The 24,398-nt window shown below is 48.5% G+C and overlaps 1 protein-coding gene across 1 annotated transcript in view; it reads left to right on the top strand.

The window, feature by feature from the left end:
• Nucleotides 1-24,398, top strand: part of Bckdha (branched chain keto acid dehydrogenase E1 subunit alpha) — a 28,480-nt gene that overhangs the window by 1,294 nt on the left and 2,788 nt on the right. Inside the window, exons 2-5 of the mRNA XM_036186020.1 lie at nucleotides 16,267-16,446; nucleotides 16,541-16,627; nucleotides 19,199-19,307; nucleotides 23,670-23,831. Of these exons, the coding sequence (XP_036041913.1) occupies nucleotides 16,267-16,446; nucleotides 16,541-16,627; nucleotides 19,199-19,307; nucleotides 23,670-23,831 (538 nt within the window). The remainder of the gene's footprint in view (nucleotides 1-16,266; nucleotides 16,447-16,540; nucleotides 16,628-19,198; nucleotides 19,308-23,669; nucleotides 23,832-24,398) is intronic.

The following is a 24,398-nucleotide window of genomic DNA, read 5'->3' as shown; positions in this document are numbered from 1 at the left end:
TGATAGTGGCCACTTCATAAAGTCGTGGAAATACCTGCTTGTGGAAGCATTACAGATTGAACACAGCATTAAAGGGCAATGGGAATGTCAGTCTTACATTAGTGGTGAGGACAGAGACGTTAGAGATTAGGAGAGAGGAAAGGGTGATCTTTGGGGTGGGAACTGGATCAGCAGTGCCCTGATGAAGAATCTCAATATTTTTTATTTTTTGGTTTTTTTGAGACAGGGTTTCTCTGTGTCGTTTTGGAGCCTGTTCTGGATCTCACTCTGTAGCCCAGGCTGGCCTCGAACTCACAGAGATCCGCCTGCCTCTGCCTCTCGAGTGCTGGGATTGAAAGTGTGCGCCACCACTGCCCGGCGACTCAGTATTTTATGAGGTTATGTCTGATCTCTATCTGGTTCGTAGGGCAGAGAGGGTGGAATCTGTAAGCAGAAGCTCTGGGTTGGAAGAGAAAGGGGTAAGCAGAGATCACCAGGGTGAGGTAGGAGTGAGTCATGGGTACTTAGGAAGGTTGTCAGTGGAAACAAGCAAATAGAGAAAGGTTGCAGGAGCAGGGTGGGGGTAGGGCAGTCAGTGTGTTGTGTGCTGTTCTCTTTGGCTTTTATTTTATTTTATTTTTTTGCAATTAAATCCTTCACAGCTAATTTCAGGCCCTGAACTGGCTGAGCAGGTAGGCTGAGCTGTGAGCAGAAGTGAGGTATCCTAGGGAGAGGCGCTGTGGCTGGTTACACCCCTTTCCTGCTGGCTCAGGCTTCTGTTGGTGTCCCTTCTATTTCTTTACTTCTCTGACAGGAAGTTGGAAGAGTGGCAGGAGTCTCTAGCTTTCATTTTCATTTGTGTATTTAAATTTTTCTATCCCTCTCCCCCTTTTTTTTCCTTTTTGATAGTGTCTTATGTATTCCACCCAGGCTGGCCTTCCAGCTCATTATATAGCTGAGGATGACCTTGAACTTTGGCTCTTCCTGCCTCCGTCTCAGTGTTAGAATTCATCACCGTGCCTGGTTTTATTTGGTGCTGGGGATCGAACCCAGGACTTACACATGCTAGGCAAGTGCTCTACCTACTGAGCTATATCCCTCACCCTTCCCTCTTCTCTCCCTCCTTCTTTCATCCTTCCCCCCATTTCCTTCCTTCCTTTTTTTGGGGGGGGGATGGTGGAGTGGGGAGGATCCTGATCCTCCTGCTTCTGCTTCTCAAATGCTGGAATTTCAGGCATTTGCCATCATGCCTGGCTTTATATTCTCTTCCAATTTTTTTTCTTTTGTCTTATTTGGGACAGGGTTTCTCTGTGTAACCCTGGCTGTCCTGTTCTTGAACTTGCTCTGTAGATCAGGCTAGCCTCAGACTCACAGAGATCTGCCTGCTTCTGTCTCCCAAGGCTGGAACTAAGGATGTGTACCACCACACCCAGCTCTGGCTTTTTAAAAGACTTTTTTTAAAATTAAATTTCTTTTCATACATATTTCTGATGATATTTCACAGTGCTACCTCTACCTGTTTTTCTTTCATTGGTTCTATGATTTTAAAACCTCCTGCTTTTTTTTTTTTTTTTTTTTTTTTTTTAAAGACCAAGTCTTGCTGTATAACCTGGCTCACCTAGAGTTTTCTATCCCAGGCTCATACTCCTGAGCCTCCGGCTTTAGCCCCTGCCGCCTCAGCCTTCAGAGTGCTCAGATTGCAGACAAGTGTTGCCATGCCCACCCCTTTACATTTTTAAGTAGTAACAACAGGTTTGGGTAGTAGCCAAAGAAAATTTTAGACCAGGATTATCCCTGTATATAAGACAGTATAGATGTCTTATATTTGTGTTGTCCAGTACAGTAGCCACCAGACATATGTGGCTACCCAACACTTTGATTGTGGCTAGCGCGACTTGAGAACAGTGGATTTTGTTCTTTTTGAGACAGGGTCATCCTCTCTGTAATGTACTCCAGGCTGGCCTTGGAAGGGTAGTCCTCCTGGCTCACCTCTTAAATCCTAGAATTATAGGGGTGTGCCCCTGTGCTCAGCTCAAAGGTTTATTGTTCTTTTTAAAAAGTTTTATTTATTCTTTGAAAATTTCATTCTTATATACAGTATCCTTTGCTTATATCCTCTCCCCACCACTTCCGGTTCCCCTTAAGATTCTCATATCCCTCCCAGCTTCGTGTCCTTTTACACTTGTTTATTTATTTGTCTTTTTTTCTTCTGAGACAGGGTCTATCTACAAAGCCCTGGCTGTCCTGGAACTCAGTATGTAGACCAGGCTGGCCTTAAATTTAGAGAGATCTGCCTGTATCTGCTTCCCAAGTAATGGGATTAAAGGCGTCCACTTACCTATTTATTTATTTAGGTTTTTTTTTTTTTTTTTGTGTGTGTGTGTGTGTGTGTGTGTGTGTGTGTGTGTGTGTAGTTTTGGTGCCTGCCCTGGATCTCACTCTGTAGACCAGGCTGGCCTCAAACTCACAGAGATCAGCCTGGCTCTGCCTCCCGAGTGCTGGGATCAAAGGTCTGCGCCACCACCACCTGGCTTTATTTATTTTTTAATCCACTGAGTCCAGTTAATGTTGCCATACGTAAATGGGTGTAAACTTATCCACTGGGGCATGGGGAACCCCAGTGGCCTAAAGAAAAATGAGTCTTCCTTCCTCTGAAGCCAGAAACTGCTAATAGCTCTTCATTTGGGGATGGGGGCTCGGGCTGGAGAGATGGCTCAGAGGTTAAGAGCACTGACTGCTCTTCCAGAGGTGCTGAGTTCAATTCCCAGCAACCACATGGTGGCTCTCAACCATCTGTAATGAGATCTGGTGATGGGGTCTCCCCAAACCTTGCTGGAACTTTTAACTGCCTGGATCTTTGCAAATGTTTTGTGAGTAACTGCAGCTGCTGTGAACTATGTATGCAATAGCTGTGTCACGAGGGCACCCCCCCACTCCTTACATTGTTTCTCTCCCCACTTTCACAATGTCCCCTGAGCTTTGGGGGCGGGGTTGATAGAATGTCTCGTTTTACAGCTGAGCACCCACAGCCACTTGTCCTCAGCATTCTGGATAATAGTGTGTCTCTGATTTAACCACTCCCCACTGCAGTACAAAGCTTCTCTGGCCAAGGTTGGGAATAGCACAGATCCATGGATATAAACATTAATATTTAGAAGACATTTTGACAACATGACCATTTAGGAAAACAGCATCAATAGGTTTTCCTTTAGTTTCTCTTCTTCTGCTTGCTTTTTTTTTTTTTAAAACCCTGGACACTGGATGGCCTGGGAATTGAACCCAGGCCCTCTGGAACATTGTTCAGTCCTCTTAACCACTGAGCCATCTCTTTCCTCTCTTCTCCTTTAGTTTCTATGGCTTTCCTAGCTGTGTGTTTTGGCCATGGTTACAGTACCAGGTATGAACTCCTTCCTGTGGAACAGGCCTTTCATTCAATCAAGAGAGTAATCTTGCCACAGATGTGCACTGATGGGCACATCTTACCTGGTGGGTTGGTATTGTAGCACACAGGGTTTAAGACTGGGTAAATTGATGTTTCTTTCTCCCCAGGCTGCCTGCACAGCATCTTCTATCATTATAGAAGAACTTTTCTCCTCTTTTGGTGGGAGTGTAATATGATCTCAACTTAGATGATCATTAACTGAGAAATGGATATTGAAAATGTGGTACATACACACACACACACACACACACACACACACACACACACACATATGATGGCATATTACTCAAGTATAAAGAAAACTGAGACCATGAAATCTCCAGGTAAATGGATGGAGCTGGAAATAAATTATACCACGTATCACCACAAAAGGGGTTCTCATATGAAAGTTCTTGCTTAAAATCTTACATGTTTTTAACCTGAAGTGCATTATGGAAGCTAGGAAAGTAAAAAGGGAGTGAGAAGAGGAGGCATTTAGGGAAGGGGACAGTAGAATACAGGTAAAAATAGAGATGGGGTATGCTGGAGGTGGGGCCAGAGTTCAAACAGATAGTGCTGTGCCGGAGATGGAGAAGTGAGAGGCCAGACAAAGGGAACAGAATGAATGAAGTGCGCGTGAAGAAACAGAATGTGTGATCTTGGCAATCCAAGTGAACAATACAGTGAGCAGGGGCAGAATTGACATACTGTGAAAGAATGGAGGAGATACTGGAGGTAAAGGTTTAAGTTCAGATGGGGACAGGGAGGTGAAGGAGAGGAGAGGAAGAGGTGGGTTAATCAAATCTAAGACTATCTGAAGAAGCCTTATGAAGTCCCATTAGTTTGCAAGCTAATTAAAAAATTTCTTTCTTTCTTTCTTCCTTCCTTTCTTTCTTTCTTTCTTTTTTTTTTTTTTGGTTTTTCGAGACAGGGTTTCTCTGTGTAACAGCCCTGGCTGTTCTGGAACTCACTCTGTAGACCAGGCTGGCCTTGAACTCAGAGATCCACCTGCCTCTGCCTCCCCGAGTGCTGGGATTAAAGGCGTGTGCCACCTCTGCCCGGCAAATTTTTTTTTTTCTTAAAAACAAAATTTAAACAGAAGTACTTGACATTAGTAAACACTGTTGCTCCCAGAAGTCCAGGGTCATTGAATGAAAACCTTAGTGTTAGGCATGGTTGCTATTGGTCAGGCTCTTGCTGCTCTTGGTTGCCTGTGACTAGATTGTTAGACCCTGTTGCTGAAGGGACCACACACTCGGTTTGGGAGCACAGAAAGTCTTTATTTTTTGAGACATAATCTCACCCTAGTGCAGGATGGTCTGGAACTCACTCACTGTAGCCAGTTATGGCTTCAAATGGGTGGCATTCCTCCTGCCTTAGCTTCCTGAAAGGTTTTTTTTTGCACCCTGACAGGCCTTTCTGCCCATACAGCAATCCAAATCAGACCGATTTAGGAAATGCCCTGGTTTAATGGGTAAATCGTTCTGAGTGAGGAGCCATGGTGGGGGGTGGGGGACACAGGACCCAAAAACCCCGCGTCTGTTTTCTGGGGGAGGAGTTTGGCGCGTTTTGAGGGCCCAGGTTTGGGGAAAGAGATGGGGTGGGGCGGGAGTTGAGGTGGACCTTCCACCAGAACACTTCCCAAGTGGTGGGATTTCGGGCATGAGCCACCATTCATGACTGGAAGGTGCAGTTGTATTCAGATGGAGATGGGGAGCAGAGGTCTTGGGAGGAGGGTGGGGAGGTTGTCTGCTGTGGATTGGTTAGAGGGGATTACTGGGTCAGATGGATCAGAAAGAAGGACCCAGTAGCCCCTCCTCTAATCACCCTTCACTCAATGTGGTTGCCCTGGGGTGTGTTTGCTGGATTTCCATTTCTCTTTGTCCCTCTGCTGCTATAGCAGATGTCTGCGGGGGGGGGGGTGGGGTTGGAAGAGGAAAGAAACTCTCACTGTAAGAGCCAGGCCTGGGTGGCAACTGTAAAACACACACACACACACACACACACACACACACACACACACACTCTCTCTCTCTCTCTCTCTCTCTCTCTCACACACACACACACACACACACTCTCTCTCTCTCTCTCACACACACACACACACACACACACACACTCTCTCTCTCTCTCTCTCTCTCACACACACACACACACACACACACACACAATCAAAAGATAAAAACCTAACTGCTCTGGGGCTGGAGAGATGGCTCAGAGGTTAAGAGCACTGGCTGTTCTTCCAAAGGTCCTGAGTTCAGTTCCTAGTGACCACATGGTGTCTCACAACCATTTGTAATGAGATCTGGTGCCCTCTTCTGGCCTGCAGGCAGAACACTGTATACATAATAAATAAATTTAAAAACAAAACAAAAAAAACCCTAACTACTCTCTTGAGCTCAGTTGGTAGAATGCCAGCCCAGCAGGCACAAAGCTGTGCATTCAGTTGCTAGTCCAGTTTCAATTGGGTATGGTAGTGCATGCCTATAATTCCACCATTCAGGAAGCAGAGGCAGGAGGATTGCATCAAGCTCCAGGCCAGCCAGACTACATAGTAAGACTCTGAAAGTTTAAAAAAAAAAAAAAAAAAAAAAGATTTGCTCTTAAGACCATTGAAATGGTTCAGAGAGTAAAGGCAGCTACCATCAAGCCTGGTGACTTGAGTTGTCTCCAGGCCCCACATGGTGAAGAGAGACTCAACTCCCAGAAGTCATCTCACACTTCCATGCACGTGCACACACAATACATAAAAATGTAATTTAAAAAATGAAAAACTTGGGTCTGGAGGGATGGCTCAGTGGTTGAGAACACTGGCTGCTCTTCCAGAGGACCCGGGTTCAATTCCCAGTACCTGCATGGCTGTTCACAGCTGTCTGGCTCCCGTTCCAAGGCATTCGACACCACCCTCACACAGACATACATGTAGGTGAAACACCAATACAATACAAATAAATTATTTTAAAAAATTAAAAACTTAAAAAAACAAATCCACTCTTCCGACCCTTTGTGGGGTGGGCAGTGGCCCTAGAGTAAGGGGGTGGGTAAAGCCAGGTCTCTGCTCACGTGACATCGTCAATGGTCCTGCTTCAGGCAGCTTGTCCCGGCTCTCTAAGTGATTCGAACATGTTCAGTGGGTATTGTGGGTTGAGAAGGGATGGTTCTTATTGATTTCTCTCTTATTATGTTTAAACTTTGGCCTAGAGGCCAAATGTAGCCAAGGACAGATGTGAATATAACCAGACATGAAATTATAAACGTAGCTAAAACATGATGAGATTTAGAGGGGAGGAGGTGTCAGTGTGTGTGTGTGTGTGTGTGTGTGTGTGTGTGTGTGTGTGTGTGTTGCTAACTGTGGTGAAGTTCTAAGTGTGAACTTTGTAGACAACAGCACTGTGTTGCAGTGTTAAATGGTTGGACACCCCTAAGGGTGGCTGATGTCTTAAGAAACCTGGTTGGATTTTTCACGTCATGAAACACTTTGCCACTGACAATTTGAGACTCACAAGGTGCTAGTGCCTTGCTATTAAAAATGAAGAAACTGAGGTTCAGTGATAGAAAGTCTGAGCATGGAGCCCTGGATCCCAAAACCTTACTCTCAGCTCCAGGAAGGGGAGGAAGCTTAGTCGTATCCCAGTCTCACAGCACTTGGACACTCAGCCCCATCCTGCTGCTCCCACCGACCTCTGTCAGGACACTTGCTTCTCTTGGGCTGGGCTAGTATCAGAAAAGCAGGGCTTAGGCCCCGACATGCCCCTCTCCCCACTTTTCATCCACATTGGTCACTTTTTGTTTGTTTGTTTTTGAGACTTCAGCCCACTCTCTAGTCCTTGGCTGGCCTGGAACTTGCTATGTAGAACACCAGGCTGGCCTGAAACTCACAGAGACCTGCCTATCGCCTATCTCTGCCTCTGCCTCCTGTGAGATGATATTAAAGGTGTGCACCACTACACTCAAGAATATTGTTTTGCGATATCTTTAGTACAATATTGTTAGCCTAACAAGTAACTTATTTTTTGAGGGGGAGATGCATGCCACTGTGGAGGTCAGAAGACAACTTTGGGGTCCCAGATACCAAAGATACCAAACTTGAGTCCATTAGGCTTGGTGGCAAGATGAAACATCTCTGGGTTTTTTTTTGTTTGTTTGTTTGGTTTTTTTGGTTTTGGTTTTTGGTTTTTTGAGACAGGGTTTCTCTGTGTGGCTTTGCACCTTTCCTGGAACTCGCTTTGGAGACCAGGCTGGTCTTGAACTCACAGAGATCCACCTGCCTCTGACTCCTAAAACCAAAGTAATACTTCTCTTAGAGCATGCTGGCTAGGGCTAAAAAGGGATGTTTTGGTTTGGTTTTGAGATGGATCTTATGTAGCTGAGACTCACTATGACTCATGATCCTCCTACCATCACCTCCAAGTGCTGGGGTTACAAGTGTGGGTTGTCTTATCCAGCCAAAGAGTGTGGGTTTTGTTGGTCTTGTTATGCAGTCCTCCTGCCTCTGCTTCCTGAATATGAGGATTAAAGGTGTGCAGCATACATAACTGGCTTTTTTCCCCCCTTTTTAATGATTTAGAGAGAGAGAGAGAGAGAGAGAGAGAGAGAGAGAGAGAGAGAGAGAGTGTGTGTGTGTGTGTGTGTGTGTGTGTGTGTGTCTTGGTGTGTGCCTGCTGAGGCCAGAGGTGTCAGATTCCCCTGGAGCCAGAGTTACAGGTGATTTGATTTGCAGGCCGCATGTGGGTGCTGGAAGCTGCTGAATCTAGGTCAGCTGGAAGAGCAGCAAGAGCTTTTAACTTCTGGGCTATCTCTCCAGCTCCAAGGGGGTCTTTTGGGGGGGGTTGAGACAGGGTTTCTTTGTGTAGTTTTGGTGCCTGACCATGAAACTCACTTTGTAGCCTAGGCTGGCCTCAAACTCACACAGATCTGCCTGGCTCTGCCTCCCTAGTGCTGGGATTAAAGGCGTGAGCCAAGGGAGGTGTTTTTTTTTTTTTTTTTTTTTTTTTTTTTAAAGATTTATTTATTTATTAGGTATAGAGAAGAAAGTGTCAGATCTTATTACAGATGGTTGTGAGCCACCATGTGGGTGCTGGGAATTGAACTCAGGACCTCTGGAAGAGCAGTCAGTGCTCTTAACCTCTGAGCCACTAAAACTTTGTATTCCAAGCACTGAGTAAGTCAGACAGTAACAGGTTTGATGTTGACCAATTCAGAGAAAGAGTGAAATGCCCTCTTTGGCTTTACACCTACAGCACTGGGGGGGGGGGGGGGGGGGGTGGCGGCCAGAGTTTAAAGCTGCTGATTCCCTGAAGCCGAGAGAGCAAGATTGCTTTCCAACCTGAGTGGCTACTCTAGAGGAGATGTAGCTCTCTGCTGTGTTAGCCTCAGGCTCAAGGATCAGTGGGTGTGGATGTTTCTGGCTTTCTTCCACAGACAGACTTTAAAGTTAGCAGGCCCACCCCAAATGATACACATGTTCTAAACCCTGCCTTCTTTGGTCAGGCAGTCCTGCACATGCCAGCCGTACCGCTTGTGAACTGTATGGTTTTGGACAAGTTGCTAAGCCCCATGAGCCTCAAACATAACCTTGTTGATGGAGGTACTTCACCAGGAGTTGGCTCTTTTTTTGTTTGGTTTTGGTTTTCTCAGATAGGGTTCACTGGGTAGCCCTGGCTATCCTGGAACTCACTCTAGACCAGGCTGGCCTTGAACTCAGAGATCTACTTGTTTCTGCTTCCCAAGTGCTGGGATGCGCACTACCATTGCCTGGCTTTTTGTTGTTGTTGTTGTTGTCTTTTAAGATTTATTTTGCGTGTGTGTGTGTGTGTGTGTGTGTGTGTGTGTGTGTGTGTACATTTGTGTGGGTGTCTGTGAAGACTAGAAGAGAGTATGGGATCCTCTGAAGCTGGAGTTAGAGGCAGTGCGAGTCAGCTGATGTGGGTGCCAGGAATCCAATTTTGTCCTCCGGAAGAGCAGCAAGTGCTCTTGCCAGCTGAGCCATCTCTGCAGCCCCATAGTTGCCTCTTAACTGACCAGCTTTAGTCGTCTTGGTCTCCAGTGTCCCAGAGTGCCAGGAGCCGTTTTGTTTGTTTGTTTTGTTTTTGTTTTGAGAAGGCCTTGTCTTGTAGCCCAGGCTGGCCTTGCACTTGAGATCCTCCTCCCTCCCCATTCTGATGCTTGACCTGACATGCCCGTGCAACCACACTGGGCTCTGCAGTCTTTGTTCCCTGAGCTCAAAGCATTTCCTCACCCTGGCCTCTCCCTGCTTGTGCAGCGGCCTTGCTTAACTCTCCTTTTTCAGAGGACTTTGCTGTCACTCCACATGGAGTGGCTAGTGACACTTCCTTCGTGGGCTTCATCGTGTATTATTCCCTGCAGCCCTAAGTCAGGTCTCTTCTCTTTATGGGGTATAGGTTCCTGTCCTCTATCATATGGTTGGACAGGAACAGAACTGGGATTCCAGCCAGGCAGGTTAGTTGGAGCTATGATGACACTCTGCTTCCCTCAGCATCTGTTGTCCATGCTCCCTGTGTGAGCTCTCACCCAGGCCATGCTTAGAGCAAACACTTTGTGTCTACCTGTTTGACGGGAACAGTTATCAAACATACCATTAGTGGTTCATGTTTGCCATGCATTCCTTATGTGTCAGGCACTGGGCTGAATCACGTGCACATGTCAGCTCATGCCACCCTCATAGAGCCCATGAGAATGTACACTGGAAGAAGACACTAAAGCTCAGGAGGTTTCATCATGCAGTGCTCTGCTTGTGCTTGTGCTGTTCCTAAGGTGCCTTGGAATGGCCATGAGGATACTTCTGCCGGTGGACCAGGCTGCCCAGCTCCTGCTTCGTTTTCTGTGGCTTCAGGGCTTGTTCCAGTCTGAGCAGCTTTGCTATTCTATGTCACTGGCCACTAGGCCTCCTCTCCCAGCTCCTCCCAAGAAAAGGCTAAGGAAAAATTGAATGTGGTCATATCCCATAATCCAGTATCTTCATTATTGGCCTTTTTTGTTTGTTTGTTTGTTTTCGAGACAGGGTTTCTCTGTGTAGTTTTGGTGCCTGTCCTAGACCTCACTCTGTAGACCAGGCTAGCCTTGAACTTACAGAGATCTGCCTGGCTCTGCCTCCCGAGTGCTGGGATTAAAGGTGTGCGCCACCACCGCCCGGCTGATTGGCCATTTTTGGAGCTCACTGAATTAGCACAATGACTCCATGGGGGCGAGGACAGCTCTCCTATCCACAGGTCTGGAGGGGGTTGGAGAGCATGGTCTTGGATGTCCGGATGGCTGCGTTGGATCCTCTGACAGTGTGTCCTTCTTGGATTGCCCTGCTCGTTCTCAGCTTGCAGGCTTTGCCTGCCGACCCTCACCACTGCTAGACTACCCCTTTAGCTCTCCTCCTCTGACTTCAGCTGCAGCCTTTATAGAACCACGTGGCCTCCCTTATCTTGCTTTCTGAAGTTTGCTAGGGCCAAAGTCTGGTAGCAAATTCCAGCCTCAGGTGTAGTGGTTCTTCCCACTCTCCCTATCTTCCCAAGATGCCTTTCACCTCTGATTTTCCCATTTTCTTACCTTTGCAGCCTTTGTGTGTTTTGAGAGGATTGATTTGTTTTGAGACAAGGTTTCAGTATGTGGGCCATTCTGGCCTTGAACTCATTATTCTTTTGCTTCAGCCTCCTGAGTGGGTGTCTTAGGTAGGGTTTCTATTGCTGTAAGAGACACTATGACCATGGCAACTCTTAGGAAACATTTAATTGGGACTGGCTTACAGTGTCAGAGATTAGTCTGTTGTCATCATAGTGGGCAGCATGGCTGTGCACAGGCAGGCATGGTGCTGCACAAGGAGCTGAGAGTTCTACACCTGGATCTGCAGGCAGCAGGAAGAGAGAGATCCTGGGCCTGGCTCGAGCATTTGAAACCTCAAAGCCCACCCCCAGTGACACACTTCCTCCAACGAGGCCACGCCTCCTCATGCTACTTTCCACGCATTCAAATGTGAGTCTGTGTGGGCCATTCTCATTCAGTGGGGTTCTCGGCATGTGTCATCTTACTTGTTTGTTTGTTTTGATAGTTTCATATATCCCAGGATACTTGAGATTAACTATGTAGGGGAGGGTGACCTTGAACTGACCCTACCCCCTCTACCTCTAGACCGATTACAATCTGAGATTACGTGGATGTGCCATCATGATAGCTTACTGTGGTACTAGGGATCAAATCTAGGGCTTTGTACATAATAAGTATCTACTCAGTCAGACGAACTACATCCTAAGCCCTGCTTTTCTTTCTTTCCTTTTTTTTTTTTAAAGATTTATTTGGCCGGGCGGTGGTGGCGCACGCCTTTAATCCCAGCACTCGGGAGGCAGAGACAGGTGGATCAGCCTGGGCTACCAAGTGAGTTCCAGAAAAGGCTCAAAACTACACAGAGAAACCCTGTCTCGAAAAACAAAACAAAACAAAACAAAATATTATTATGTATACAGTGTTCTGCCTGCAGGCCAGAAGAGGACACCAGATCCCATTATAGATGGTTGTGAATCATCATGTGGTTGCTTGGAATTGAACTCAGGACCTCTGAAAGAGCAGCCAGTGCTCTAAACCTCTGAGCCATGCCTCCAGCCCTCTTTTCTTTTCTTTTCTTTTCTTTTCTTTTCTTTTCTTTTCTTCTTTTCTTTTCTTTCCTTTCCTTTCCTTTCCTTTCCTTTCCTTTCCTTTCTCTTTCTCTTTCTTTCTTTCTCTTTCTCTCTTTCTCTCTCTCTCTTTCTTTCTTTCTTTCTTTTTTTCAAAGACAGGGTTTCTCTGTGTAGCTCTGGCTGTCCTGAAACTGATTCTGTAGACCAGGCTGACCTCCAGCTCCGCCAGCCTCTGCCTCCTGAATGCTGGGATTAAAGGCATGTGCTTTGCCTGGCATTGCTTTTGTTTTCTTAATTAAAAACATTTATTTTTCTTGAAATAGTGTCTTGTTATGTGGTCCAGGCTGGCTTTGAACTCATGATCCTCCTGCCTTAGCCTCAGATTCTAGGCATTGTCCATCATGCCTATCTTTCTTTGTTTTTGAGACAAGCTCTCATTGTCTAAGCCTGGTTGGTCCTTTGGTTGCATCTACTCTCCACCTCTCTAGCACTGGCATTAGTGGTACTACATGTGCTTGCTGCTTTCCTCCTACTTTTCAGGCACATGTTATGCCCAGGCCTGCGTGAACCCCTTTTTAAATCACCCTAGGAACTTTACACATAGCCCTCTGCAGCTATTTAGATATGCGGAAATTCAAAGTGTTTGTGGAGAGCCTCGCTGCGAAACTCAGAAAGTGGAGCCCAGTTCCGTCTGACTCGAGAGCCCCTGAACTCAACCGACCGCTCATTGACCCATGTGTTGGGTGATCGCTCTGGAGTGCTTGTTGTGTAAGCCAACTTGGACACCTCCCCGCCTTGTGGTGTGTGTGGGAGACAGACACAGACAAAGGAACCTTCCAGGGATGTGTCAAGGTCCCACACTGTGCCTGGAGTCAGGGTGAGGAGAGGCTGCTCGCTTCCTCCCTGCACGAACAGTCTGCCTGCCTGAGCGGTGCCAGTCTGAACCTGCCCTGCCGTTGGGAGTGGTAATTTCCTCACAGCCACAAATGTCGATAATCATGCACAGGAAACTTGTTGCCCGCTGGAGCCGAGGCGCCTTGGCCACCCCAGTTACAAAAAGGGAGGGGGCACATGTGAGACCGAGTTTGTGGGGAACCCACTGTTTCTGTGGCTTCCCTAGATGTGAAGACACAGACCTGAGGGGAAGCCTGGCTGCTGTGGGGAGAAAAGACGCAGATATGTGGGAGCTGGACAAGCTGTGGCAATTGTGGCTCGGGCCTGAGAATGGAAACACAGCCCTGCCAAGTTGCAAGTCCACTTGTGATGCGTATTTTCAGACTTGTGGCCTGGTGCAGGCTGTTTTACCTCCCTAAGCCTGCTAGCTCACCTCTTTCCTGGCAGTGGCATGTAATTTCACTGATGCCCCAAGGAAGCAAAGCTCAGCCTGGCACCCTGCTCATTAGTCACCTCCTGAGCATTTGGGCTTCTTGATGGTTTTGCCAGTCATACTGCTGTGGCAGAATGATCCAGAAAGGTTTAGTTAGCAACAAGCTAGCATTGTTGGAAGATGGCAGTCTATTTCTCCCTTTGGCCATCCTCCCTGGAGGCCGAGTTGTTTCTATGGGTTTTCAGTAAGGGAAGACAGTGTGGGAAGACATGTCAGCTGCAGACAGGTGGGCCTCTCTGTCACCCAGTATGTCTTGGAGTAGCCCCCTTGCCCCTAAGCTGGTAACTTCTTCTGGAGTGGGCTGCTCACACCTAATCTCCTTCATGGACATGGAGGAGAGTGGCCCTCCAGAAAGTCTGAAGACAGAAGGACAGAGCCTCTGTGTTAACAAAAGAAATATGAGCCTGGTTTTTGTGTGGTCAGTATTTTCTGGCAGATGGCCGTTTCCTGGAACTTGGTGCTAGGGTAGGCTTGGGTAAGGCAGGAAGATTTGTTCCTTCCTATATAACGCCAGTGTGCAGTCCAACTATTTGGTTTTTTTTTGTGTGTGTGTGTTTTATTTTGAAATAAGAGTCTTCTGTAGCTCAGGTTGGCCCCAGGCAGGTGATATTCCTACCCCTTAGCTCCCAGGTTTGCACCATCATTATAAATCAAACCCAGGGCTTCATGTGCACTAGACAAATACTGTTATCTAGTGAGCCATATCTCTGGCCTTATTTATTTTTTGAGATAGAGTTTTGAGTTGCCCAGGCTGGTCTTGAACTTGCTATGTAGCCAAAGGTGGTTTTGAACTCTTGATTCTTCTGTCTCCACTTTCCAGGTGCTGGGATTAGAAGTTGAGCTACCGAATACAACTTGACTATTTTTAAAAAAAAACTGATTTTTTTTAAAAAAGAAAACTGTAGCTTAAGCTGGCCTTGAACTTGTGGCATCTAATTCCCTCAAGCCCCCCCTCCCCCAAAATACAGGGATTGTGAGTATGCACTGCCTTACTTAGCTTTTGTTTGTTTGTTTTTCGACAGGGTTTCTCTGTATAGCTTTGCGCTTTTCCTGGAACTCACTTGGTAGCCCAGGCTGGCCTCGAACTCACAGAGATCTGCCTGGCTCTGCCTTCCGAGTGCTGGGATAAAAGGCATGCGCCACCACTGCCTGGCTCTTACTTAGCTTTTTGCTTTGTGTCTGTCCTGGAACTCAACATCTTTCTGCCTCAGCTTCCTGCATGCTGTGATTACAGGCATGTGCTGCTATGCCTTGTTCCATGTTCAGTTTATGTATAAAAGGTAGAGCATGCAGGAGCAAAGAGAAACTTCTGGAAACCAGATCTTCATGGAGGGGAGCTTATGCAGTTTTATGATCTGATAGGTCCCTACAGGCCTTCTGGCTACTCTGAGCCCACTACAGGTTTCCACAGAGAACATGTACCAGCCCTCACTTTCTGGGGTTTGCATATTCTGGTCCCCTTTGGCCTGCAACACTCATTCCCTGGTTGCTCATTACTCTATGGGACTCAGGTTTGTTTGTTTGTTTTGTTTTGTTTTCTGAGACAGGGTTTCTTTGTGTGGCTGTCCTGGAACTCGCTCTGTAGACCAAGCTGGTCTCAAACCTAGAGATCCACTTGCCTCTGCTCCCAGAGTGCTGGGATTAAAAGCATGTGCCACCACCTCAGAACTCAGTTTTTATGTCACCTCCTTAACCTCTGCATTTGTCCCCTTGGATGTGGGGTAATAGGAATCACCCCCCTTCTTGCTTGTTTGGTATGCCTTCCCCTTCTAGGCTACAAGAACAGATATCTGCTGTTCCTAGAGCCCTGCACAGGGCTGGGAGCGAAGCAGGTGCTCAAATATTTGTTGACTGGATCAGTTTGGCTTTAGCACAGGAGCTGCCCTGGCAGGGAAAGGGTACTGATGCATGTGATGCACTTTGCCAGAAGAGAGAAGGGAAGGTCAGAGGTGTGGTAGAATTCATTACAGGTAACACCTACAACCTATAATCCCAGCCCCAGAGGCTGAGGCAAGAGGATCATGAGGGTGTGGCCAACCTGGGTTATGTAGCAGGAACTTGTCTCAAAAGGACTTCCAGATGCCCTCTGGGGCATTATATAAACATACCTTTCTTCCTTTCTTTTTTATTTTATTTATTTATTTTGATTTTTTTCAAGACAGGGTTTCTCTGTAGTCCTGGCTGTCTTGGAACTCACTCTGTAGACCAGGCTGGCCTGAGACCCACCAGTTTCTGCCTCCGAGTACTGGGATCAAAGGTGTGCACCACCACTGCCCAGCTGAGGCACTATATTGTTAAAAAGAATAGCAAACATTGTGGAATATACCTATAATGTCAGTATTTGGGAGGCTGAGGCAGGAAGACCATGAGTTCAAGGTTAGCTTGGGCTACACAGGAAAACCATGTCTCAAACACTCAAACACACACACACACACACACACACACACACACCCAAAAAATTAAAACTGGGCCTGGGCTACATAATAACAATCTGTCTTTAAAAGAGGCAATCCCAGCCAGGCAGTGGTGGTGTACGCCTTTAATCCCAGCACTCAGGAGGCAGAGGCAGGAGGATATCTACGAGTTCAAAGCCAGTTTGGTCTACAGAGTGAGTTCCAGGACAGTCAGGGATGTTACACAGAGAAACACAAAACAAATAACAACAAAAACTGGGTGTGGAGTCACATATATGTAATCAGCACTCTGGAGGCGAGGGAATTAGGACTTCTCAGAAAGAAGCAAGTTTGAAGCTAACCTGGGCTCCTTACGCACGCACCGTAGTGTCAGCCACCAGGGAGGGTTGAAGCAGCTGAAGCTTCTGCTGCTCCTGACGTAGGCACTTCTTTGCTTCTCTTCCCCAGCAACCCAGCAGGCAGCAACAGCAGTTCCCATCCCTGGACGACAAGCCCCAGTTCCCAGGGGCCTCGGCAGAGTTTGTAGACAAGCTTGAGTTCATCCAACCGAATGTCATCTCTGGTATCCCCATCTACCGTGTCATGGACCGCCAGGGCCAGATCATCAACCCCAGTGAAGATCCCCATGTGAGGCTGCTCCCCCATCCCGGTCCCCCATGTTCAGGTCCCTTGCCTGACTCTTCTGGTCCCAACTTTCCCTACTGTCTGTCTCTGCCTGCAGCTGCCCCAGGAGGAGGTACTGAAGTTATACAGGAGCATGACGTTACTCAACACCATGGACCGAATTCTCTATGAGTCCCAACGGCAGGTATGTGGGGACAGGCTGGAGCAGGGTGGGGTCACCCCAGATCTCTACCTTGTATACAAGAATGCACCAAGGAGCGGGTGGTATGGGGATCCTTTCAGTGGTGTCTGTGGGGTTCTCCTGGGGCACTGGAAGAATGCGGGGAGGGACACTAAAAATCCCTGCCATGTGCACAGCAGAGAAAAGTTCCAGAAGTGCCTAGTCACAGTCTTGACTTAAGGCAGGACATTTTTCTTGTTGTTATGCTGGTCTCCACACTGTATGTTAGCTGAGTACAGAGCTCAGTGGTAGAATTCTTGACTTGCTCTGGGTTCCGTTACTAGCTCTACACATAAATAAAAAACATACTTAAAAAGCCAGGCATGGTGATACATGCTTGTAATCCCAGTACTTGGGAGGCTGAGGTGGTAGGTAGCTGTGAGTTCCAGACCAGCCTAAACTGCAAAGTGAGACACTGTCTTAAAGCTGCCTCTCCATCCCCACTCAATAAATAAGTGAGTGAGAGCCAGGGTTCTAACTTGTAGTGTTGGTATGGGAAGGAATTAGCTATCCAGGATGGAAGGAGCTTACCTAACATACACAGGACAGTCTGCGTTTGAGGATTATGCTTAGGTACCAGGGACAGAACTCCTCACTCCAATTGAAAGCATAAGAAACAAAATCTAAAGCAGTACTTAACAGGTGACTGGTTTGTCCTCTTGGATAAAGAAGCTAGGGACGGGGCCTGGAACTCATCCAGTGGCAGCTGAGTGTCAGTGCATGTCCTGTCTCCTTTCTCCTCCCATTGCTCTGCTCTGCAGCATTGGCCTCTTTCTCACAATCCAGATGGCTGCTGGAGTCTCATTCCAGGCAGCAAGTAGAAGGAAGCGGGGAGGCTGAACACTGCACATCCCATCTCTCTCCTCACTCATGTCTTCATAGAGCTTTCTTGGGCATCCCCCCCGAATAACATGTGCACACAGTCATCAGCCCTTCCTGGTTGCCAGGGAGACTGGCAATAGCCCTTTCATCTGGGTAGCTCCTGCCTGTCGTAGAATGGGAGGTGGGGAGGACTCTGGGTAGACAGGCTCTGCCACTAGCCCAAGGTGGGGGTGCATCTCAGGCTCTTCCACATGCTGAACTTGACAGCCTGGCAGGCCCTCTATATCCCATACCCACTCACCCACTTGGCACCAGAGAGTCAATTAACTTTTAATTGGCTCCCCACTTAGAGAAGCCCTTCTTCATGGCTTTCCCTGGCAGCTGGAAAGCCAGGTTCCAGGAGCAATGCTGAGCTCCACAGGGATGGAGAGTCCTCAGGGGCAATCAGGAAGAGCTCTTCCATATGATCTTGGATGATCTGGATTTCATCATATACCAGGGGTTCCCCAGCTCTCCAGCCAGACTTCCATCTTGGCACCCTAGACCTAGTTGGCATCATCTCTGCTTATACCCCACAGCCGACAGCCTGTCCAAACTTGACCTGCATCCCTTCTTCCTCTAACCCATTTCTCAGTGTTGGGCACTGCCAGCCACTGTTCTCACCTACCCTGGCACCCTGAGTCTCATAGCAGCTCTGCATCACTGTTGGAAACCAACCCTTGTTCCTCTGCTCCATTCTTTTCTAAGAGAATGGTGTTTTGTGCCTGTTGCCTCGGGCTCACAGGATGGTTACCACAGGTCCAGACAGATGGCTCTGAGCAAGGCAGGAAGATGGTGAGGGTAGGCACAGTACCAGCAGTGGTCTCCCTTATCTTGAAAAGCAGACTCCATTAAAGCTTCATGTGTAAACTGTCCCTGACCAACCATATCTGGCTAGCAAGGGAGGCTGGGAACCCCAATATCTTTTCCAGGTCCAGGATAGAGAGGCCAAGGTATGTGGCCTGGGGGGTCACTCTCGGCTTTTGAGGACTCATCCATCTGTCTCTCCTACTGTTTCCTCAGCTCCCAGACAGGCCACTGGTCCCCCTCTCCTAGCTTGCTTCTCTTTCCTGTTCTCCATCCCTTCCCTGCAGAACTGCCTGAGAGGTTCAAGTGACTGAAATGTGGCTGTAGCACTTCTGCAGAGTGCCCTAGAGGACAGTCTAGGCGTTTGTCCCCATCATCCGGGTCTGCGCCCAAACCTCATCTCCTCTTACCTTCATGTCATGGCCCTTTGGCCTCCTGTCTTTCTCTGCCCTTTTGCCTGGGTCTTCCACTCGCCTGCCTTTGCCCAGAGCAGCAGGTTCTCTCCACACCTGGCTGCACCTGTGCTCTCCTTTGGGCTCTTGTCACGCAGTCCCCACTGTCCATTCAGTTCCTTCTTCAGGGGCTCTTGTACTCCAGCACAGGGATGGCTACAGTGATGGCTGATCATTACAAGTTAGGCAGGGGGCTGGCTGTGGTGGCACACCCCTTTAACTCCAGCACCCAGGAAGCAGAGGTAAGCAGATCTTTATGAGTTCAAGACCAGCTTGGTCTACATTGTGAGTTCAGGATAGCCAGGGCTACAGAGAGACCCTGTTTCAAAAACAAAACAAAACAGAAAAATCAGGCAGGGTTCTCTGTCAAGGACTGCCTTAACCAAGCCCGGGGCTCTGGCCCCTTCACCCCCAGGGCCGGATCTCCTTCTACATGACCAACTATGGTGAGGAGGGGACACATGTGGGGAGTGCTGCCGCCCTGGACCGTGCAGACCTGGTGTTTGGCCAGTACCGGGAGGCAGGTATGTCTCTTGGAGTTCACTCCTGGGTCTTCATTGAGCCCACAGTTCCGTTTCCCTGAGTGCTCTACAGGAGCAGCATGGTGCTGTGAAGGCCTCTGGAGTCCAGGCATCAGCAGTGCTGCAGGCGGGGCGGGTGAGGTGTGACTTTGGAGAGGCAGTCTTCCCCTAGAGCCAGGAAGTGTAGGCAGCATTTCTTGCGGAGAAGGTAACTCACTAGTCTTCTCTGAATCACCATGTCTTCATCTCCAGAGTGGTAGTGAGGAGGTACCTGAAGTGAATGGTTGCTAGAAGGCTGCTGGGATCAGGCTTGGCTAAGGGCATGGCACACTCTGTGGACACCTGCCTACCCAGGGCAGGACACTTGTGAACTCTCCTGAGGTGCTGTGTTCCCTAGGAAGCAGGGGAATTGGGAAGGTCCTGAGTGCAGTGTGGATCTAATTTTTGGCAAGAGAGATGGATGCGGAGTGAGAGGAAGGGACAGAGAATAAGACAAGAGCCTCTTTGGGAGCTGGGGATGTTCCTGGCAGTGTAGTGCCTACCCAGACTCCACCAGTGGGGGCTGAGTGAGAGGCTTGCTGAACCCATACGTGTGGTTGCTTAGGGTCCTGCAACTAAGCTGCCTCTGGTGGGATCATCCAGGCAAGTCTAGAGCCTTGGTATGCCTGCCACCTCTTGGGCAAGTTGCTTAGCCATGCTGTCCTGTTGATAAGGAGGTGGTAGCTCTAGCTGGCTGCTGAAAAGAGCCTGGTATAGGCTGAGCACTTGGAGTTATAGGCCCTTGTTATTAGCGCTATTCCCAGGGACAGCTTTTCAGAAGTGTGGTAGGCAAGGATGACTGTCCAGAGGCCTCCTCTGATAAGTCAGGCATTCAGTCTGTAGCTGGACCCGCCCCTACAGTACCAGCCCTTCTTGTACTGGGTTAGGACATACAGCCTGTGATGGTTGAGGCTTGGCATCGTGAGCAAGGAAACCGGGTTTCAAAGGCACTGGGGACCTGTAAGTTCTCGTGCGTGTGGAGGCAGCAATGCAGGGAGAGGAGTGAGGCCACCCATCTCCTGCTTCATGGCTCACCTGTTGTGTTGAGCTGCTTCTCACTGGGAGGGGGAGGAGCCTGGCATGGTAGCATGTGCTTGAAATCCCAGTCCTCAGGAAGCTGAGGCAGGAAGACAGCAAGTTTGATGCCCATCTGGACTACATAGCAAGAATCTGTCCTTAAAAACAGCAGACCCCATAATATGATATGGGGAGAAGAGAGGACTCAGAGCAGCAGGTGGCTCTCTCTGGTTTCTGGGAGGCCAAGGACACATTGGAGCTTTGTCTTGTCCCCTTGCAGCAGATTGTGGGCACTCTGGAGCCAGGGCTGGCCTGGATTGCGTGACTTGTGGAGGTCCTTTTCCCAGCCAATGAGGCAGTTGTCCTTGTTAATCGTTGAAAGCCAGGCAAGAAAGCTGCAGGGACTGAGTGAGTTCCCAGGGCCATTTGCCTCCCAAGGGGTGGGACCTAGTGAGTTGTCTTCACTGAAGTCTGACCCAGTGACAGCCTTGTCTGTTTGTCTCCTTGGCTGCCATCCCATGACCATATGAGACATTCCCAACTGGGGTGGTGACAGGGAGCGGTGTTGGTCAGGACTAGGAAGCAGCAGCAGGCAAAGCAGTAGGTCCCATAGGACCTGCAGTGCCTGGTGCAGGTCAGATTCACCTGGGTGCTGTGTGCAGCCAAAACTGTAGGTTTTGTTTGTGTTTGGTGGCGATGAAGATGGAGCCTAGGGCCTCATACATACCAGGCAGGCACTTTACCACTGAGCCCCACCTAAGCCTATATGAATACCCTCTTCTCATGCCTTCTGTGATTGTCATGTAGAAGCCCAGCGCCTATGTCTTGTAGGTCCCTGGGCCAGTCTCAAGGCCCACTTCCTCTGCCATAGTTACTCCTACATAATTGTTGATGTAGTGTAGCCAGACATTTGCAAGTTTATAGTGCCCATTCAAAGACGTGACAGATGACCTCAAAGACCAGGCATGATGGCACATGAGAAAGCAGAAGCAAGAGGATCCCCACTTCAAGGCTAACCTGGGCTACATAGCCACTCTCAAAAAAGCCGGGGAGAGTAGTGCACACTTATAATTTCACCACAAGGAAGCAGAGGCTGGAGGATTGCCACAAATTTAAGGCCAGCCTGGCTTACATAGAAAGTTCAGATCAGCTGGGTATGGTGGCACACATGTTTAATCACAGCACTTGGGAGGTGGAGGCAGGCAGATCTTTGCGAAGCTAGCCTGATCTACATAGTGAGTTCCAGGACAACTAGGGCTACATAGTATGACCAGTATCAAGAAAAACAAGCTGCTTGTCATGTGATCCCACTTTCTTTTGTTTTGAGACAAAGTCTCACTTATGTAGCCATGGCTGGTCTGGAACTATCTCTGTAGACCAGGCTGGCCTTGAACTCACAGAGCTCTGCCTGCCTCTGCCTCCCAAGTGGCAGTGAGCCACCACACCCAGCCCCATTAACTTTTCATATGAAGAACAACTCTGTAGTAAAGGGTTGGGAAAGGTCAGTACCAGACAACTGACAGTTGCCTCTGTATGAATTGAGGCTCTAGGGACCACAGGGTGTCAGGAAGATGCTCCTGTGTGAGCTCAGGCCCTGGGGGACCATAGGACATCATGTCCCACAGTGTTGCCCCAAGGTAGTTGGGGTCCATTTCAGTGATGTTGAAGGAGTCCCAGCTTGTCCTGAAGCAATCACAGACCCCTCTGTCTTAGGGTTTCTGTTGCTGTGAAGAGACACCATGACCACAGCAACTCTTATAAAGGAGAACATTGAATTGGGCTGACTTACAGTTCAGATGTTTAGTCCATTGTCATCATGGTGGGAGTTTGGCAGCACAGACAGACATGCTGCTAGCTATATCTTGATATGTAGACAGTAGGAAGTGGACTGAGACACTGAGCATGGTTCGAGCAGATAGGAGACCTCAAAGCCCACCTCCACAGTGACATACTTCCTCCAGCAAGGCCACACTTGCTCCAACAAAGCCACGCCTTCTAATAGTGCCACTCCCTTTTGGGGGTCATTTTCTTTCAAACCTCCATACCTCCAGTCCTCTGACTTAGCAGACAGGGTCCCTTTGATGGTGGTCTGGGGTTCAGCAGGACTTTCATTGAAAAAAAGATTTTATTTCTGTGACTAGTCAGGCTTTTCCTGTCTGTGCATGTGTGACTTGGTGGCCTGTACTTAAAGGAGGTGCATTAGTTCAAGAAATAAATCTCACCATTTTCATTGGGAAAAAAGTCTTAGGCTGGGGCTGTGTCAGTGGTAGAATATGTATCTGCTGGCATGCCTGCCTGAGGTGGGTTCCCTGGCCAGCACTGTAAAAAAGAAGGAAGGGGACCACTCCCCCAAGTGTTGTGATCCATGTGCCAGTGGATGGTGCCCTGTATCTGTGAGCAGAAGGGTAGCACATAAGGACTCAGTGAATTAGTTTTGTTTTGTTTTTGGTTTTTCGAGACAGGGTTTCTTTGTATAGCTTTGCGCCTATTCTGGATCTTGCTCTGTAGACCAGGCTGACCTCGAACTCACAGAGAACTCACTGCCTGGCTCCAAATAATTTTTTTAAAGCCACAAGTAGGATGATCTGATGGTTCTTTTCCCACTGACCATGTGCTCAGAAGGCCGAAACCAGGGTCTTACAAAAAAGACCTGGAGCTGGGTGGTGGTGGTGGCACACACCTTTAATCCCAGCACTCAGGAGGCAGAGGCAGGCGATCTCTGTGAGTTAGAGGCCAGCGTGGTGTACAGAGCAAGTTCTAGGACAGGCAGGGCTTCACAGAGAAACCCTGTCTCAAAAAACAAAACACAACAAAAAAAGGAAAGACCTTATCTGCCATTTTCTGTGCACTGCAGCCCTATCATATGCAAAATTCAGTTATACCCATTCAAAGACGAGCTTAGGGGGATGCTAACGTGTTGAATCAATCACCTCTTACTGACAGTTACCAAGAGGAATTATCTGGGCCAAACGTAAGTCTCTCCTGGGATAGGCCATATGGGTGGCACCTGCCTGTCCTTGTGAGCCCCTGAGTTTGCCTACCTGCTATAATCTGGTTCTTAGTTATTGTTTATTTGTTTAATTCAAGACATCATCTTGCTACACAGCCCAGGCCAACCTCCAGCTTACATTCCTCCTGCCTTAGCCTTTGAGTGCTGGGCTCACAGGCCTGCCCTACCACACTGACCTCTGTGTTGGTCTAGGTAGGAAGGTGTTGGGAGGAAGGGGCCGGTGCAGGTTGCCCACAGGCTGGGTCTGACACTCCTCCAGTGCACTGCTTACCAGGCTCACAGCTGCCTCCTCCTGCCAGGTGTGCTCATGTACCGGGACTACCCTCTGGAACTGTTCATGGCCCAGTGCTACGGCAACGTGAATGACCCAGGCAAGGGGCGCCAGATGCCCGTTCACTATGGCTGCAAGGAGCGCCACTTCGTCACCATCTCCTCTCCACTGGCCACGCAGATCCCTCAGGGTGAGGACATGTGCCTCATGCATGCCAAACCTATGACACACCTCCGTGTATGGGCCCAGGCCTTCTCCAGCCTACTGTTGGGTGCTGCTATTAGAGCCTCACCTGTGTATAGGGCTTTCAAGGGACCTCTCAGAGGAGGCCCATGGTGTCCCATCTCATCTAGCAGCCTGAGGCATCACAGCCACACTGGGCTTCCCAGACTCCTGCTGTTCCTTTTGATCCTCCTCCTCTCCGAGCCAGCAGGACCAGGAACTGCCTCATTGCCATACTCAGATTGTCTAATGACTGTTAGTTGCTGAGGGGTAAATGGATTGCTACAGCTGTGCAAAGAACAGGAAGTTGAAGTTGAAGAAGGAAGTGACTTACTAGGGTCTTGTGGTAGGAAGGAGGGCAGGAACTTACTCATGAGTTCTAGTGATTGCAAGTTCTACCCTGCCCCTGTTAGCCTTGGTTCTCAGAGCCAGGTAGACTCCCCAGAGCATTCTGTAGGTGCCCTGAGGCCCCTGGCATACTACAGAGACTGCCAGGATGCTGGACCTGTGCCCACACAACACACAAACCAAGGAT

The sequence above is a fragment of the Onychomys torridus genome, chromosome 1, assembly GCF_903995425.1.
Source record: "Onychomys torridus chromosome 1, mOncTor1.1, whole genome shotgun sequence".
Lineage (NCBI taxonomy): Eukaryota > Metazoa > Chordata > Mammalia > Rodentia > Cricetidae > Onychomys > Onychomys torridus.
This window is presented reverse-complemented; position numbering and strand designations above follow the sequence as displayed.